The sequence below is a fragment of the Artemia franciscana genome, chromosome 9, assembly GCF_032884065.1.
Source record: "Artemia franciscana chromosome 9, ASM3288406v1, whole genome shotgun sequence".
In the NCBI taxonomy this organism is placed as follows: domain Eukaryota; kingdom Metazoa; phylum Arthropoda; class Branchiopoda; order Anostraca; family Artemiidae; genus Artemia; species Artemia franciscana.
Window position 1 is genome coordinate 26,089,571 of NC_088871.1, and position 15,136 is coordinate 26,104,706.

Genomic DNA, 15,136 nt, shown 5'->3' on the forward strand with positions numbered 1-15,136 from the left:
TCACAGGGAATGTTGAACTAAATCAAAACATACTATGTGCATGCAGGTTGTCAAAAGGGTGCATAAGCGGCTTAGGGTGAAAGTGAAACTTTCAGGGCATTATGAGGGGAGGCTCAGCTGACCACATTGCAATACGTGCCTACTAATTCCACAACTACTGTTACTACTAATACTACTAAGGCTAAGGGTATCAAGGGGCAAATCTCAGGGGATTTGAGGGAAGTGGAGCTAAATCAAAACTTGTTATGCATTGTTGTTGAAAGTATGAATAAGCAATATATTTCGAACGGATTAAAGTATTAAGTTGAAACTTACAGGGTTGGTTGTGCTTACAAAGTGCTTGCAGGGTGTCGAAAAGACGGATCATCACTATCCCAGGGAACTGCTGAGGGTATTAATTTGAAACTTAGGAATCAACTTACTACTGCTTCTACTGCTATCGAACTAAAAGGCTTAGGTGCATTCGGTTTTTAAAATGGCGTAGATTCAATGTCCCAGGAACAGGTTAAGGTACTATATAAGGTTTTATTTTTCAGGGGAAGCTGATAGTGGTATTAAACTAAATCAAGTAAGTAATATATGTATCCAGATTGTCAAAAGGGTATATGTGCAGCTTCCCACGAACAGCTAGGAGTGTTACGTTCGAACCTTCAGAGCATGTTATCGGGGATGATGAAATAAAGTTAAATAATAATTCAAGTGTAAAACGAACAGAAATCACTGTAAATTAATAAATGAGACCCAAAGCAAATAGAAATTACTAAGAATAATCAAATCAAACTTAAAGCTAATAGAAAGTGCCAAAAACAGGCGTAGCTTTAACGTCTCTGAGCCCTCTGAATTGTGTCAGCAGTAAAGGCAATTGACAGAGAATAGCGAAGTGTTAAAAAGCAATATCCCGGATATGAAAGCAAAAGACAAGTAATAAGTCTGAGAATTTAAGCCAGTCCTGGTAAAAAGGTCATAATATCGAGTCACTTACAGCATATTTTTGTCCTTTTTGTTGTTGTTTTTAAGTACACTTCATCAACCCTTATACTAAGAGTTTTAAAACCCCTTAAGAGATAGCCTCAATATATAAAATTTCCTCCAGGCTTTTGGGCTAAGGGATTCTGTCTTTTATGCGGAGGGGATAGAAACTCTTCCTCCCTCGATCGTGGTTTTGTTATTAACATGAAAAAGAACTTAATATTAATATTTTGATTAAAAAACCAGAAGAATAAAGAACATAATTAAATTAATTGTTGCGGCTACCATAATTTCATTTATTTATTTACTTTATAGGAGGTGCTTTTAATGCGACAATTTTCGCACCCAAATTTATTGCAATGTTTTGGCAGTTTCGTTCGTGGCTCTGAGCTTATGGTTGTTCTTCCTTTGGTGGTATACGGGTCAGTTAAGGATTTACTTAGTGCAAGATTTCAGTATGGATTTTCCGAATCTATGTGTGCTGCTGTTTTGTCAGATGTATTATCGGCATTAGAGTATTTACACTCAAGGGGGTATATTCATAGGTAAGCTTTTTCAATGCCCTTTTCAATCACCTTTATCGAAAAGCTCTAATTCTTTTTTGTAAACAATTTTTTTGAATGTTGTACGTTTTGTAGTCCTAGTTCATCCAATAGCCACTCTAAAAAAAGGAAATACAAAGGAATAAAAACAAAAAGGAAGAGAAAAAAAATTATAAATGTGACATTGCTGTATTAACCCTATACAGAGAAAAATTTAAAACCGAGTATGTGTCATTTGCTGACTAGCGTTTATTTTCGATCGCGATGTGTCGATTGGTGACGTATATGCAACTTCTTGGTGTATCCGTATTGATTTGTTTGGACTCAAAATTTGACTTTGTATTTCTCTTAATATAAGTTTGCAACTTCAAACTGCAATTGATCTTTTTTTTTCTCCTTTTATCAAAAGGTTAAGTGTGTTGGCTTTGAGGGGCCAACTACATTGATAGCTAATGTCACAGGTTACATAACTAATTGAACCTCTTGCATCTGTCGTTTTCTGGCAAAACGTGTAAACTATGTATGCTAGTTATTGGTAAAAACATTGTTTAATGTTTTTTTTTTTCACTATTTCAAATCCCATGGTGGAAATTTTTGCGTAGACCAAGATCTGTTCATTAAATAAACATAGTACATACCTTTAACAGGTATACATGGGTACCTTAGGAGGACATGGTTTATCTAATGCAAACGGGAACGCCAAAGGGAAAGAACAATTAGTAAAAGATAAAGAATGCGCAAAAATATTAATGATTGAAGAGGGAAATAGATACAAATGAAGGAGTATACGCGTAGGGTTTTTGGTTCCAGAAGTGGCAATAACATACAAAAAATAAAAATAGTCAAGTTGTACCTTTTCGAGTTCAAGTATCCTCGACGTCATCAAATTTTTGAACTTTTAGCTCAAGATGCCTGGTGGCAGGGTCTAATTTAACGTGGTTGTAATTTAAGGGAACGAATAATTAAGGGTAAAAACAAGACCCTCCTAATTTTACCCGTGGTAATTTATAATCGTTATATACATGGTGGGTATTCTGTGATTCAAAGATCAATATTTGTATATTTAAATATTTGGTAGGCAAAGAACTTACTCTTGAACCTAATTTTCTTGAAGATTGAGGGATATTGTAGGAATGGGTTTACAGTAGGAATAGGGTAATTGCAGTCAGTGAATTCGTGTCAAGAAATTCTTTTTGTTTATTCGGTTTTCATCAATTATGTCTCTGATTGAACTCTTTAATTGTTTTATCTACAGGAGCTTGAAAGCCAGCCATCTTTTGATCTCAGGAAACGGAAAAGTGATATTGACAGGACTTGGTGACGCATTTAATTGCATCAAAGGGGGTGAAATGCGAGTCAAAGCGTATGAATTACCCCGTATGGCCAAATGCAGCTTTCCTTGGTTGAGTCCGGAAGTTTTAGCTCAAGTGAGTTTTGTTTCTAATTTCAAAGTGTAAATCAGATACGAATTAAAAGGTTGAAAGTAAAGTGCGCTAAAAATTACTGTAACTCCCCCACAACATTACAACAATCTCCCGCCCCCAAGATTTGTCACTTAGTCTGATGATAACCTATGTCAGACAAATGACCAATAAACCAATATGTTATTCTCTCCGCTTGCGGCAGGATATTTTCTGATGTATCCGTGAATTTGCGTGCTATGGGTATTGAGCTCAAGGCCTGCATAAAACCTAGAATTTTAAAATTAGGGTTTATTCAGCTTTAATTCAGCTATTCTGTCAAAGCTATAATTATTTTCTATCCTCTCATCTCTAAGATAGATACAGTATCTTGCGAAATGCTGCATTTAAAAGTAATGCAGAGGTTAATACCAAAATGTTATTTTTTTTAACCGAGAAGAAATTAGAAAATAGAATTGATTTTTTTGAACGAAATTGAGTATGTGTGAAGCAAATTTAAGTAAATAAGGTTACTTTGAAGGTTTTTTTATTATAAATTGTCGGGACTTCCATGAAATATTTAATGAAAGTACGTACGAGCTAACTTGAAATAGGAATAGGTGGAGCCGGAGTTTGGGCAGAAGAAACTACACTTAATGAGTACTAACTGAATGACCTAATATTATTGTTGTAATAGAACTTTCATCATAAGTTATTATTGCGTAGTCTATCTCATTGAAAATTGTATTTTTACCTACTTGAAAATCTTTTTATATCTTGTCCTTATCTAATTGAAAGGTTTCATAGTTTTTCATTGTATATTTAGACTAAAACAGAGTGGGGAGGGGTCGTTCCCACTCTCCCTAAATTGTTTCGATAAATCTCCCTAAAAATTTTGAAGAATATGGGTTTAAATTTACATTTTTTTTATTGTTAGCTTCCCCCACTCACTGCAAAGGCATTAATACTCCTCTACTTCTATGATCATAACTTGTGGCCCTATCATATACAGAGCCTGCATTGTAAAGCGGTACAAATCAATGTCTCGGCAGTTTTCCACGTTACAATTTTCAAGTTACATGTTACAGTATCAGCACTATTTCTTGACTAACAAATTTTTTTTTTATATTTTGTTCTGTTTTGAGGGTAAAGAAATTAACTGGACTCACTGGGGGTTGCAGATGTCCTCATGAAGAGGCGATTTAAGATTTCCAACAAAAACTCCTATAAAATGCTATACGTATTCAAATAACAGAAAGTAATTTCAGAATTAAAAATACCATTTTTTAAGATTTTGAACATATCGATTTACAAGAAGAAAGAAGTATGTTTTATTTGAAGAAAGGTTATGGAATGTTTGTTTATTGTCATAGGGCTTTGATGATTGATTTTAGCCCATATTCCTTATTTAAAAAAAAATAAAACAAAAAAAACACGCTTTTTCTTCTGAAAATAAGGACAAATTTTAAGACTAAAAGACTCCGTGAATGAGAGGGCCTGCCCCCTCCACAACCCTCTCTCTCTCTATGGTAAAGACTTTAAAGTTCTTTAAAAATAATTCTCGTTCAAATTCAACTATCATTGTGTTTGAATAATCTTTCTTAAAGAACTGTGACAAAAAGTAATTCTTTAGCGTAAAGAGTGATGGTTGAGAAAGCCGCAGCCCCCCTCATATACGGAATAATTTCTGTTTTTTAAGTTTTAATGTTTCAAAAACTTGAAACATTAAACTAATTCATTCAAGACCTTGTTTTCAGTTGAAAAAGCTGTTTTTTTATGTTTAATTTCTGACCGTTCTTCAAATAATGCCAAGAAATCCCGTTCTCTTTCCTCTGTGTAAAATATCACCTGGAAAATTTTCTCCTCAGAAAACAATCTCCACGTAGAAAATCCCCCTCCCTCCGGATGAAAATTCCTCTCAGGGATTTCGTACATTTCCCATTAACAAATACTACATTTGAGCAAATTGCGTAACTGTCAGCCCAGACCTTTTCCCAGGGACTATGGGAGATCGTGCCATCCTCAGAGGGATAGCTATTGGACCTTTCAACAATACTGAATCAAATGGCTAGATAAAAAAATGGTTAAATCGGATGTCTTTGGGCAAAAAAGGGGCGTGGGATCGGGACTAGCTGCCCTGCAATCTTTTCGGTAACTTATAAAGGGCACTAGGAATTATCAGGCTCTCTTCTGGCAAATAAATGAAAAATAAAAAATTTCACTTTTTTGTAAATAGGAGGTTGGCACCTCTATAACAGTATTATTTTCATTAAGCTCACTTGACTTTTTGGGGGTGTTTTCCCCCCTTTTCGAAAACCAGGCACATTTTCGCAGGCCCGTACATTTTTATAGGTAACATTAAACTTAATAGATTTTATACATTTGGAATCAGCATAAAAATCAATCATTTTGATGGGCCCATTGTTATCAAAATTCTTGTTTTTAGACTTTTGGTTCCTATTGGGCCTAGTCGCTTCAAAGTTTGTTACCCAGAACTGTTTGATTAGTTTGTATGGAAGTATGTCCCAAAGAGATAATTTAGACCAAAAGTTCAAGTTCTTCTTTATTTTTTAGAATTCCCAATTCGCATCATTTGAAAAACCAGAATTCTTCTCCGCCACCCCACTTAGCGAGGGATGTTTGCTTTCTACCAGTTTCAGAATTAGACTAGAGTTACCAACTAGATACAAGTTATTCATGAGTTTATTTTGTTTATTGAATATTTAACCCACTCGTTTTGTCAGATTCCTGCACTGATTTCCTCTCAGGCCTGAATGTTTTGAACTGTAGATAGAGATATCCCAGCCAAAATTTTCAAAATAAACCTACTCTTTCTGTAGATTCCTTATATGTAGCGTTTTATGCGGGGTATCCACTTGAAATTTTGAACCTTCCCCCCAGTGCTTCTTCGAACTGGCATTTTTGTCTCCGACCAATCCTGCTGTTTTGCTTCACCTTAAGATGATTCGACGCTGTAACGATAGTTTCGTCTGTCCAATAAATGGTTCCAAAGTATTGACTTGTAGTACTTTCCACCACTGCAGAACCAAAATCAGCAGTTTCTTGCTTGTAATTTTAATTTGTTCTTCCTAATATAAGAATAAACTTTGCAGAATCTTCAAGGGTATTGCAAAAAGTCTGACATATACAGTGTGGGAATTCTAGCATGTGAGCTAGCCAATGGGAATCCTCCATTTTCTGGTGTGGCATTCACGGAGCTCTTGCTTATGAAACTGACGGGTACATTCAATCCAAGACTCCATGATAGTACAACTACGGCTGAATTCACATATGAACTCGAGACAACAACGCATGATGGTAAATTCATATATATCTTTAACGCAATTCTTTTTTCAATGTATAGTAGCAGCTGCACAGAGTAAAAAAAATAGACTTTTATCTCTGGGCCAAGACCTATAGTTTATAATTCACATATAATGTTTGGCCTAATTGAAATATAGTCACAGTTTTTGCAGAATACTGGATACTCGTATAAAGTAGAAATGTTTAAAAAAAAGTTCCATACTTGTTTTTAATGCTGGGTTCAAAAATGCCCTTTTTATTTTATGTAGTGATTTTTGCAATAATGTTCTTGAGATTTCCGACAAAAAAAAAAGAGGAAAAGGTCTTAACCCGGACTGAGGACTAGAAAATATATGACCACGTTTTTAGTTTTGCTATACAAACCAAATAAAAGAATTGTTTAAACAATCATGGTTTGTATCTAAATAATTATCCCCCTCCCCTCTAAAAAAAAATGAAAAAGAAAAAAAGAATAGCTTACTAACTATATTAGAGGTGTATTTTTATTTTGTTAAATAGGGTAGTTTATTCTCTTAATAATCACAAAAGAGAAGTTAGCATTTGTTTTTCCAAAATAATTTGAATTGAGATCCTGTCAGGTTTTTTTTTAATACTTCAAACAAGGTTAGACTGGAACTCAAATCAGCCCAGGTTGAATTAGAAAAGATTGTACATGTTTGTATGTTTAGTTTTATCTCATGATTATAAATATCATGAAAAATTAACAGAAGAACGCTAAAAAACATATTTTACATATTTATAACACATGAGCAGACGAATAAAAGGCTTTAGAAAAAGTCTTAAATCTTTCCGCCAATTGACTGTTTAATCAAAGACTGCAAAACACAGTTGTTTCAGTGTCCTTTTTTTTTATCTTCTTCGTATATCTTAAATCTCTTCCTATCAAACGCTTCGGTCACAATATGCTTAGAGCTACAGGCTAGTCAAGACATTTTGAAATTAAAATACTCATAGTCCCCCTCGTAAGGATCCATGGTTAGGGACACAAAGAGGATAAAAAATAATATAATATAAGCAATAAAAAAAAAAATCAATCGCCAAACAACATATAAGATTAAAAAGAGACCATACCTGAGGCTTGGAAGCCAAAGTGCAGAGAAGACCACCATATAATTCGGTCTATCTCAGGCTCTACAGGTGTTTAAATTGAACAGGAGTGACGAGACTTTTAGAAACTTGGATTTTTTTTCCCATGACTTGAAATCAATAAGTTATGCGAATTTTTATTCTAATGGACACAACTATGATCTGACGAAATAATTTTAGTTCTTTTGGTGTTCTTTTAGCCGTGCCAGCAGATTCTGGTGTATTTGAAAGTATGCAACCGCTAGCAGGTCAATGTCAAAGTAGAGAGCAGTCGGCTGCAAAACGGACCTTTAGTGACGATTTTCACGAATTTGTTGCTGTATGTGTACAAAGAGACATAATTGTTAGACCAACTGCTTCCCAGCTGAAGAAACACTCTTTTTTTAATGTGAATAGGAAGTATATGAATTCATTCAAAGAGGCCCTGTCTTTAGTGCAACCCCTCGTTTCTCTTACTCATGAAAACGGTAAGATATTTTTTTATTTCCTATATTACCATTGTTTCATATTTTCAGTCCTACTACTGCTACTACTAACAACTCATCGCAGTACCAAGCCGCCTGAAGCGGACACAGCTATGCACTCTCCACCTCCCTCCCAATTTGTTCAAGGCCTCACTCTATACACCCTCCCAGGAAGTTTCCATATTCTTTAAATCTTTTTTCAGAAAATCCTCCTATCCTACCCGCAGACGACCTGCTTCCTGTTTAGCCCTAGACGGTTTGCCGACGAGGACGTTTTTCCTTTTACAGATTTATCTTCCTATTCCTCCAAGCTTTTTTTTACTGTGAAAAAACACCCTGAGCCTTGGTTATTCTACTTTTAATATCTTCACTGCCCCCACAGTCTTTACTAATAATACTGCCAAGGTGAGTGAAGCGGCCCAGCTGATCAATTTTTTCATTATCCAATATCACCTTTTAATCTTCACGTATTCCTAGCTTTAGTGACTTAGTCTTCTCAACATTAATTTTCAAACCTATTCTATCACCCTGAAATCGCAAAACCTTTCAAAGTTCATTCATTTTGCTCATATTTTCATCTAGGATACTTGAGTCCAGGAGAGTTTTTCCTCCTCATTTGATTCCTTGGTCTCCTATTGCCCTTCCTGTGCTCATTAAGACAAAATCTATCAAGGTGATCCTTATAAAGGGGGATAGAACAGAACTCTGCTTAACTCCTGATTTGATAGGAAACCAGCTGCTAATCTCATTTCCTACCTTAACTGCAGTTGTGCTATTCTTGTGCATAGCATTAGTCACTTTAATGTATTTGTCTGGTATACCATACAAGCATAAGACCTTCTCTAAAGTTCTTCTATAAACAGAATCGAACGCTTACTCACAATCTATAAAACTGAGGACCAAAGGTGTTTGATAACTCAGGCACTTTCCAATTATCAACCTAAGAGGTAAAAAGTTGGTCAGCACATCCTCTATCTTTTCTAAAACCACACTTGTCTTCTCTTAGAACTTTGTCTACATCATCTCTCAGTCTAAAAAGTATCATATTACCAAGTAATTTGCTACCTACAGAAACCATATCGATACCTCGATAATTACCACACTCACTCTTATCACCTTTCATATACAGTGGTTTAATTAAGGTTTTCCTAAAATCATATGGGTACTTCCTCTTTTTCAAAAATCATAATCTTCATTAACTTATTACTAACCTCAGAGCCACCATATTTAAGAAACTCATTTACCACACTATCAGCAGCTGGAGCCTAATTATTTTTAATCCTATTAGTACTGTCGCTAATTCTTCCTTATAAAACGAATTTTCCTTCACATCCAAGGCACCGCAAGCTTTTACATTTTCCTCTATATTTTTTCCTGAAACTCTATCTCGGTTTAGCAGATTCTCAAATTGTTGTCCGTCTCTCTTTTACTCTTTCTTTATCACTAATTGTGGCCCTTTTCCTATCTTTAACTGGGAAAAGTCCAGATTGACTACTCCCTCTCAGTTTATTAAAATGCCAGTACAATATTTTACTATTATGCCGTCTAGCTGTATCTTCCAGATACAGCTAGATTTTATTCATGGCCTCCACTTCACACCTCCTTAGTTCATATTTCAATGCTTTCTCCACTTTCTTTAAATTCCTTTTTAAAATCACTGAGATAATTTTTTTTACAAGCCCCCCCTCTGCTCTATTAAACATAAAGATTCTTCACTGAAATTCCCAGCTGTGGTCCTTACTTTCCTCCCTAAGACACCATCAGCCACTTCACAATTTTTTTTTCCTAAAATTATTCCATCCATCTTCCACATTGTCAAATTTTAAAATCTCCAGTTTAGTATTCAACTGTTCCTGGAAAGTTTCTCTTAATTTCTCATCCTGGAGTCTATCAACATCATAACTTCCCAGGAGGAAGAAACCCTTCCGAAATTTCAGCTTTAAATTAACCATAGACACTACTAGATGGCGATCTTTTTTAACCTCAACAACAATACTCCTATATATCCTAGTATCTTGTATCGATCCTACTAATCTTCCGATTACAATAGCATAATCAATAAGGTTTGCTATCATGCCATCACATGGATACCATGTTAACTTGTGGGCCATTTCATGACCAAACACTGTATTGGTTATAACTAGATTGTTACACCTATAGAATTGCTACAATCTGCAGGCATTTCTGTTTTCTTTTCGTACGCCAAATTTGCCTAGGCTACGATTCCATCTATTCCTGTTTTTTACCGACCTGGGTGTTAAAATCTAATAAAACACCATGTATCTGGGACCCCGTTTATTTATTCCTATAACTGGAAGTAAAATTCATCCGAGTCACTATTCTCTCCGTCAGTCGGTTTTGCATGGGGATATAATACTATACCGATACCCTGAACTTTTTAGTTATAAAATGAGCGATTAGTAATCTATTATTAATACCTTCTCAGCCTAAACAAGACTTAGTAGCTTCCTTATTCATCATGAGCCCTACTCCCTGTTTATGTAACCCATCCTTCCTGCCTGAGTAAAAAAATTTAATATCACCTAATTTCATGCTTCCTAGCCATGAAATATGAGTTTCTGAAACTCCTAGTAAGTCCAGTTTGTGTCCTACTTTTGTTAATTAAGAAACGCATGAAAGCTGTTTTTTTGGAAGAAAAGTAAAGAGCAATATTACAACTTGAAACTGGCAGAAATAAAACCACAATCTTTCAAACTTTCAACAAACAAAAATGGCTATGAATTTATATCTTTGAACATAAAATGAAGAGAAATTAAAATAAATAGTCAAGGCAAGCATGAAAGCAACAGAAACTAACTCACCAACACAAGTGTTACAGAAACCAACAGCCTCACCAGCCATCTTTTAAATGCTGTAGCTGTCAACCCCTCAAAATTTTTCACATTTTAATTCCAAAGTGAATAAAAAAACAAAAAATTTGTTCCATAAAACAGTATCAAAATGCGCTGTTTCTGCTTAAGACCAACTCTACTTTATATTACCTGACATCCGATCATTATTGTTACTTCTAAAGTACACAATGTATACAAGCTAATGTTGTAATATGTTGCCTCAAAATATGAAGCGTAACTCAATTTTATGTTATTAGTTCTAAAAAATGAAGCATGCTTAGAATAAAGCTACGTTACTTTTTGCAATACGTTGCGTTTATTATTTGTTCTCGATGAATTCTATGGTAAAAAATTTAATAATATGTCTGTCATCACATGTCTACCACATAAACACTAACAAAAAACTTCAATCTGCGTTTTCTGTTGCATCATTATTAATGATGTTGCATGTTAGAGGAGAAATATACAAACAGTGAAACTTCGAAGTATTGAATCGCGGTCTAACGTTTCCGTGATGAAGTGTCCATGGTTAAAGATACCTATTTACTAAAATTCAAGTGAAGCTTAGCACTTTATTATGGAAGATAGGTAGCGTGGAGAAGTGGCATAAGCCTCTTGAAATGCCATCATTTCTATCCCCTTGGCTCAAGATACGTGTCCCGTGTGTTTCAAGCAGAATTGAATACTTTCATGCAAGTGAAATACGCATTGGAAAACTGATGATAGTGAAGTGTGCCTGCCCTTTTGCAGAAAAGTCCGCAGTGTTGGTGAAAAGTCCAAATTCTACAGATAAAAATTATTAACAGATAAAAACCAGGTAAAAATTGTTCGGTTCATCACATTCACACATCAAGTGATATGTACTTTCATTCAGTCCGCACATAGGACAAGCATACGGACCAGCATTTGACCTTTCACTCCCAATAAACTTTCTTCTTTGGTCTAGTGGCCAAATATCAGCCCTCATTTCAGTGAATAAATTTTTTTCCCTTTTGTTTAAACCCACGGTAAAGAATATAACATCACCTCAAACTTCCTTCAACTGAAAATAAAGACCTCGAGAAACTTAGTGTGAACGCAGGGCCTGCCATGTCTGTATTTTCTGGTGCTGTAGAATTCTTTCAACTAATGACCCTTAATTGGCTCCTCATATCCACAACCCCTAAGCCATCCCTCTACAAATGACTTAATCCATACTGATTTAATACACTCTTAACTAGGTATAACCACAACTTATCTAAACTGCAGTCTGTGACTGATTTACGTTGCCATCTAGTGATACAAATTGAACCTTTGTGAAAAATTTCCTGTTTCGGTACTCTGGGACTTGTGCTCCTGAGTGCCCTGGGACACAATGAATAAAAAAGTGTCCCAGGGTTCCCAGGAACACATATCTACATCAGGCAACTCCTGCCAAAGGTAAAGCTGGGAGATGGAAATAGGTGATATACGTCCGATTCTAATTCAAGTGGTATCTACAGTTGCCCTGTTGCTTTCGTTTTTCTTAACATTCTCAGTTTTTTCAGAATGTCTAAGAAAAGGAAGGTAAATCCGTCTCTCCATGGCTGGGACGAAGAAAACATGACGGCTGCTTTAATTGCCCACTTGAAAGATCCTATACCACTCAGATCCACATCTAAACTGTATAATGTTAAGAAGTTTGCTTCTCACCCGGCTATGATGTAAATAATGTATTCACTTCTGAAATTGAAGAATCCTTCGAGTCTTATGCTGTTTTTGCGAATGAACAACGGACTTACGAAAAACGGACAAAGAAATTAGCCTGGGAATTTACCAAGGCAAAAACAAATGAAATATCCCAAATCGTGGGATCATAACGAAGCAGCAGGAAAAGACTTGTAAAAGGGGTTCATTAAGAGACATACTAAATTTTCCTGCGCAGACCGGAAAGCACTGGTCTTCCATGCAATCTTGGTTTCAACCGTGATGCAGTTACTGCAATCTAAGAACAATGGGAACAGTTATGATCAAAGTATAATTTCCCAAATGACCACGTTTATAACATGGATGAAACAGGCGTATCGAATATTTAACAGAAATATCTGAAGGTCCTGATTCCTGAAGGGGCCAAGCAGCTAGGAGCAACTATCTCACATGAAAGAGGGAAACTAGTCACAATGGTTGGAACTATCAAAGCAATGGGGAGCTTTATTCCCCATACCTTGTCATTGGAAGAATTCGCTTCGTGGAAATGCTCTTGGATGGTTCTCAACCAGGAACAAGGGCCGTTACCGGTTACCCGGTGGAAAGCCCGGAAATACATGGATGACGACAGAACTACTTATTTAAGAATTAACGACGCTTCTTGACTACTAAGGTCCCTGCGTCGGCCCTGCAGTGCATTCCTGCAGCGTGATTCGATCTCTGGGTCCCGTATTACCAAGCTAAGGTCAAATCCACTGTGCCACCACAGGACAAAGTAACAGAACTACTTTTGGCTGCTTCGACCACTTTAAAAGGTATATGCCATGCTCCCCTGAGCAATCAGTTTTTCTTCTCATGGATAACCATGATGGTTAAATGAGCTACGACTTTATTTCTGCTGCATAGGAAAGGGAATGGGCTTGCAAATTATTACATTCCCTCCACACATGTCAAATAAGCTACAGCCATCTATTCACTATCTATTCACCATTAAAAAGTAGTTTTTACCAAGCTAGTGAAAACTGGCTTAGAAACCATATTGGGAGACTAATCACGGAACACAAGACCTTTGAACTCCTTGGGGTTACTTTCCCTGAAGCTTTAACGCCATTAAACATCATGAATGGCTTTTCTAAACCAGGAATTTAATCCTTTCAATCCAAATGTCCGGCAAGAATCTGACTTTCTGACATCCTTGACTCCTATCAGCAATCCCAGCGGTCCGGTGTCTCCGTCGAAGAGCGAGCGTGAACAGCCGAGTTATGCAGGTGAAGAGAGCAGCTCATCTGGCCGGCAGCCAGAGCCTGGGAATCGGAATGCTGATAATTCTGTTCATTGTCTTTTAAGTCAGATACTTCATTTTCCTCAACGTCAAGTTGGCATTCAGAGAAAAAAGAGAGGAAGAAAACCTGGCCAATCAGAGATTTTACTGCAATCCCTTTTAAAGATGTCATTTTTGAAGCAGAAAGACACAGAGATCTCAAGAGAAAAAAGAATGAAGAAGCAAAGGAAAATAAAAAGTACTAGACTACGAAAGGAATGCGAACACAGGAAACAAAGCTAGTGAAGGCGTCTTTACATTTTAGTGACATTAGTAGTAATACTGCTTCTTTTGATCTCTGTGTTGACACTGATGATTCATCACACCTGAGTGACCTAGAAGAGGCTGTAAGAAAACCTACCAAGAAGAAATAAAAAATAATTTGTGCTCGTTCTATATGCTAATAAAAAAAAATTCAAAGCATTTTGCTAGCGAGGTTTTAGAGATTGAAATGGAAGAATATAATGTGAACTTCATACTGCCAGAGACAATGTAAAAAGATTTCTGTATCCCAGAGTACCCTCACGGAGGAGTCCACAGATAAAGCTCGGCAGAAGGCCTTGTTCCTTATAGCCAAGTATAAAGACTCTAAAGATATAGTGCGAGAAGACTTTCTGTTTTTTCCCCAGTAAGTGATGCCAGTTCAGACGGGCAGAAACGACTTATACTTGGACCCTTTGAAGGCCTAGGAATGCCCTTGCAAAACTTGATGGGGAATAGTTTTGACAATGCCAGTGTTAACACTGGACATCAAAAGGTCTTGGTGCATTATTAAAAGAACATGTACCAGATTAGGCCAGATTAGTTTGTGCTAGGCTTTACTAGTCATTCCCTTGCTCCCTGTTCTGGATGTGCAGCTAAGAGGTTGCTAGATGGAATTGACATTTTTATTCGTGACTTAGTTGCATATGTGGTAAGCAGCCCAAAAAGATAACATGAATTAAAGTGCTATCAAAATATCTGCTGTGTGGAAAATCACAAGCTTTTGCAGACGTCAAGTGCATGATGGGTCTCCCTTGAAGCACCCGTTTAACGGATCCTGGAGCAGTGGAACCCACTCCTCCCATTCTTTACCAACCATGGACAAGGTGACTCCGCTGAAGATAGAGGAGCCAAAGAAAACGCTAATAAGATTCTTGCTTTAATGCGTCATTCATCTGTGAAACTCACTTTGTAGTTTCTTTCATTTGTTTTACAAAAGATCAACGCACTAAACAAAGATTTTCAGGTAGAGGGAACATGGATTCACAGGCTTTTGGAAAGTTCGCGACAGACGTACCATTTAAAGTTCGGTTGGGCCCAGCTCATTTTCTTGCCTTTTATAGTATAAAATGGGGACCAAATGCATTGTGCCTCATTAGAATTAAAATACTGGCCTATTGAGCGCTCAGCTGACTCACTGCATCCAGACGAGGTGTCTGAATTTTTTTGCAGTTGTGCTCACAAATGAGCGAACGGATTGACTACAATGACCTAACGTTGGAAAATCTCAAGTGCCTAAGTTCAAATGTTG

At 36.5% G+C, this 15,136-nt stretch overlaps 1 protein-coding gene across 1 annotated transcript in view; it reads left to right on the forward strand.

The window, feature by feature from the left end:
• Positions 1-15,136, forward strand: part of LOC136031201 (STE20-related kinase adapter protein alpha-like) — a 36,464-nt gene that overhangs the window by 16,664 nt on the left and 4,664 nt on the right. Inside the window, exons 4-7 of the mRNA XM_065710565.1 lie at positions 1,285-1,514; positions 2,767-2,938; positions 6,025-6,229; positions 7,522-7,788. Coding sequence (XP_065566637.1) covers positions 1,285-1,514; positions 2,767-2,938; positions 6,025-6,229; positions 7,522-7,788 — 874 coding nt within the window. The remainder of the gene's footprint in view (positions 1-1,284; positions 1,515-2,766; positions 2,939-6,024; positions 6,230-7,521; positions 7,789-15,136) is intronic.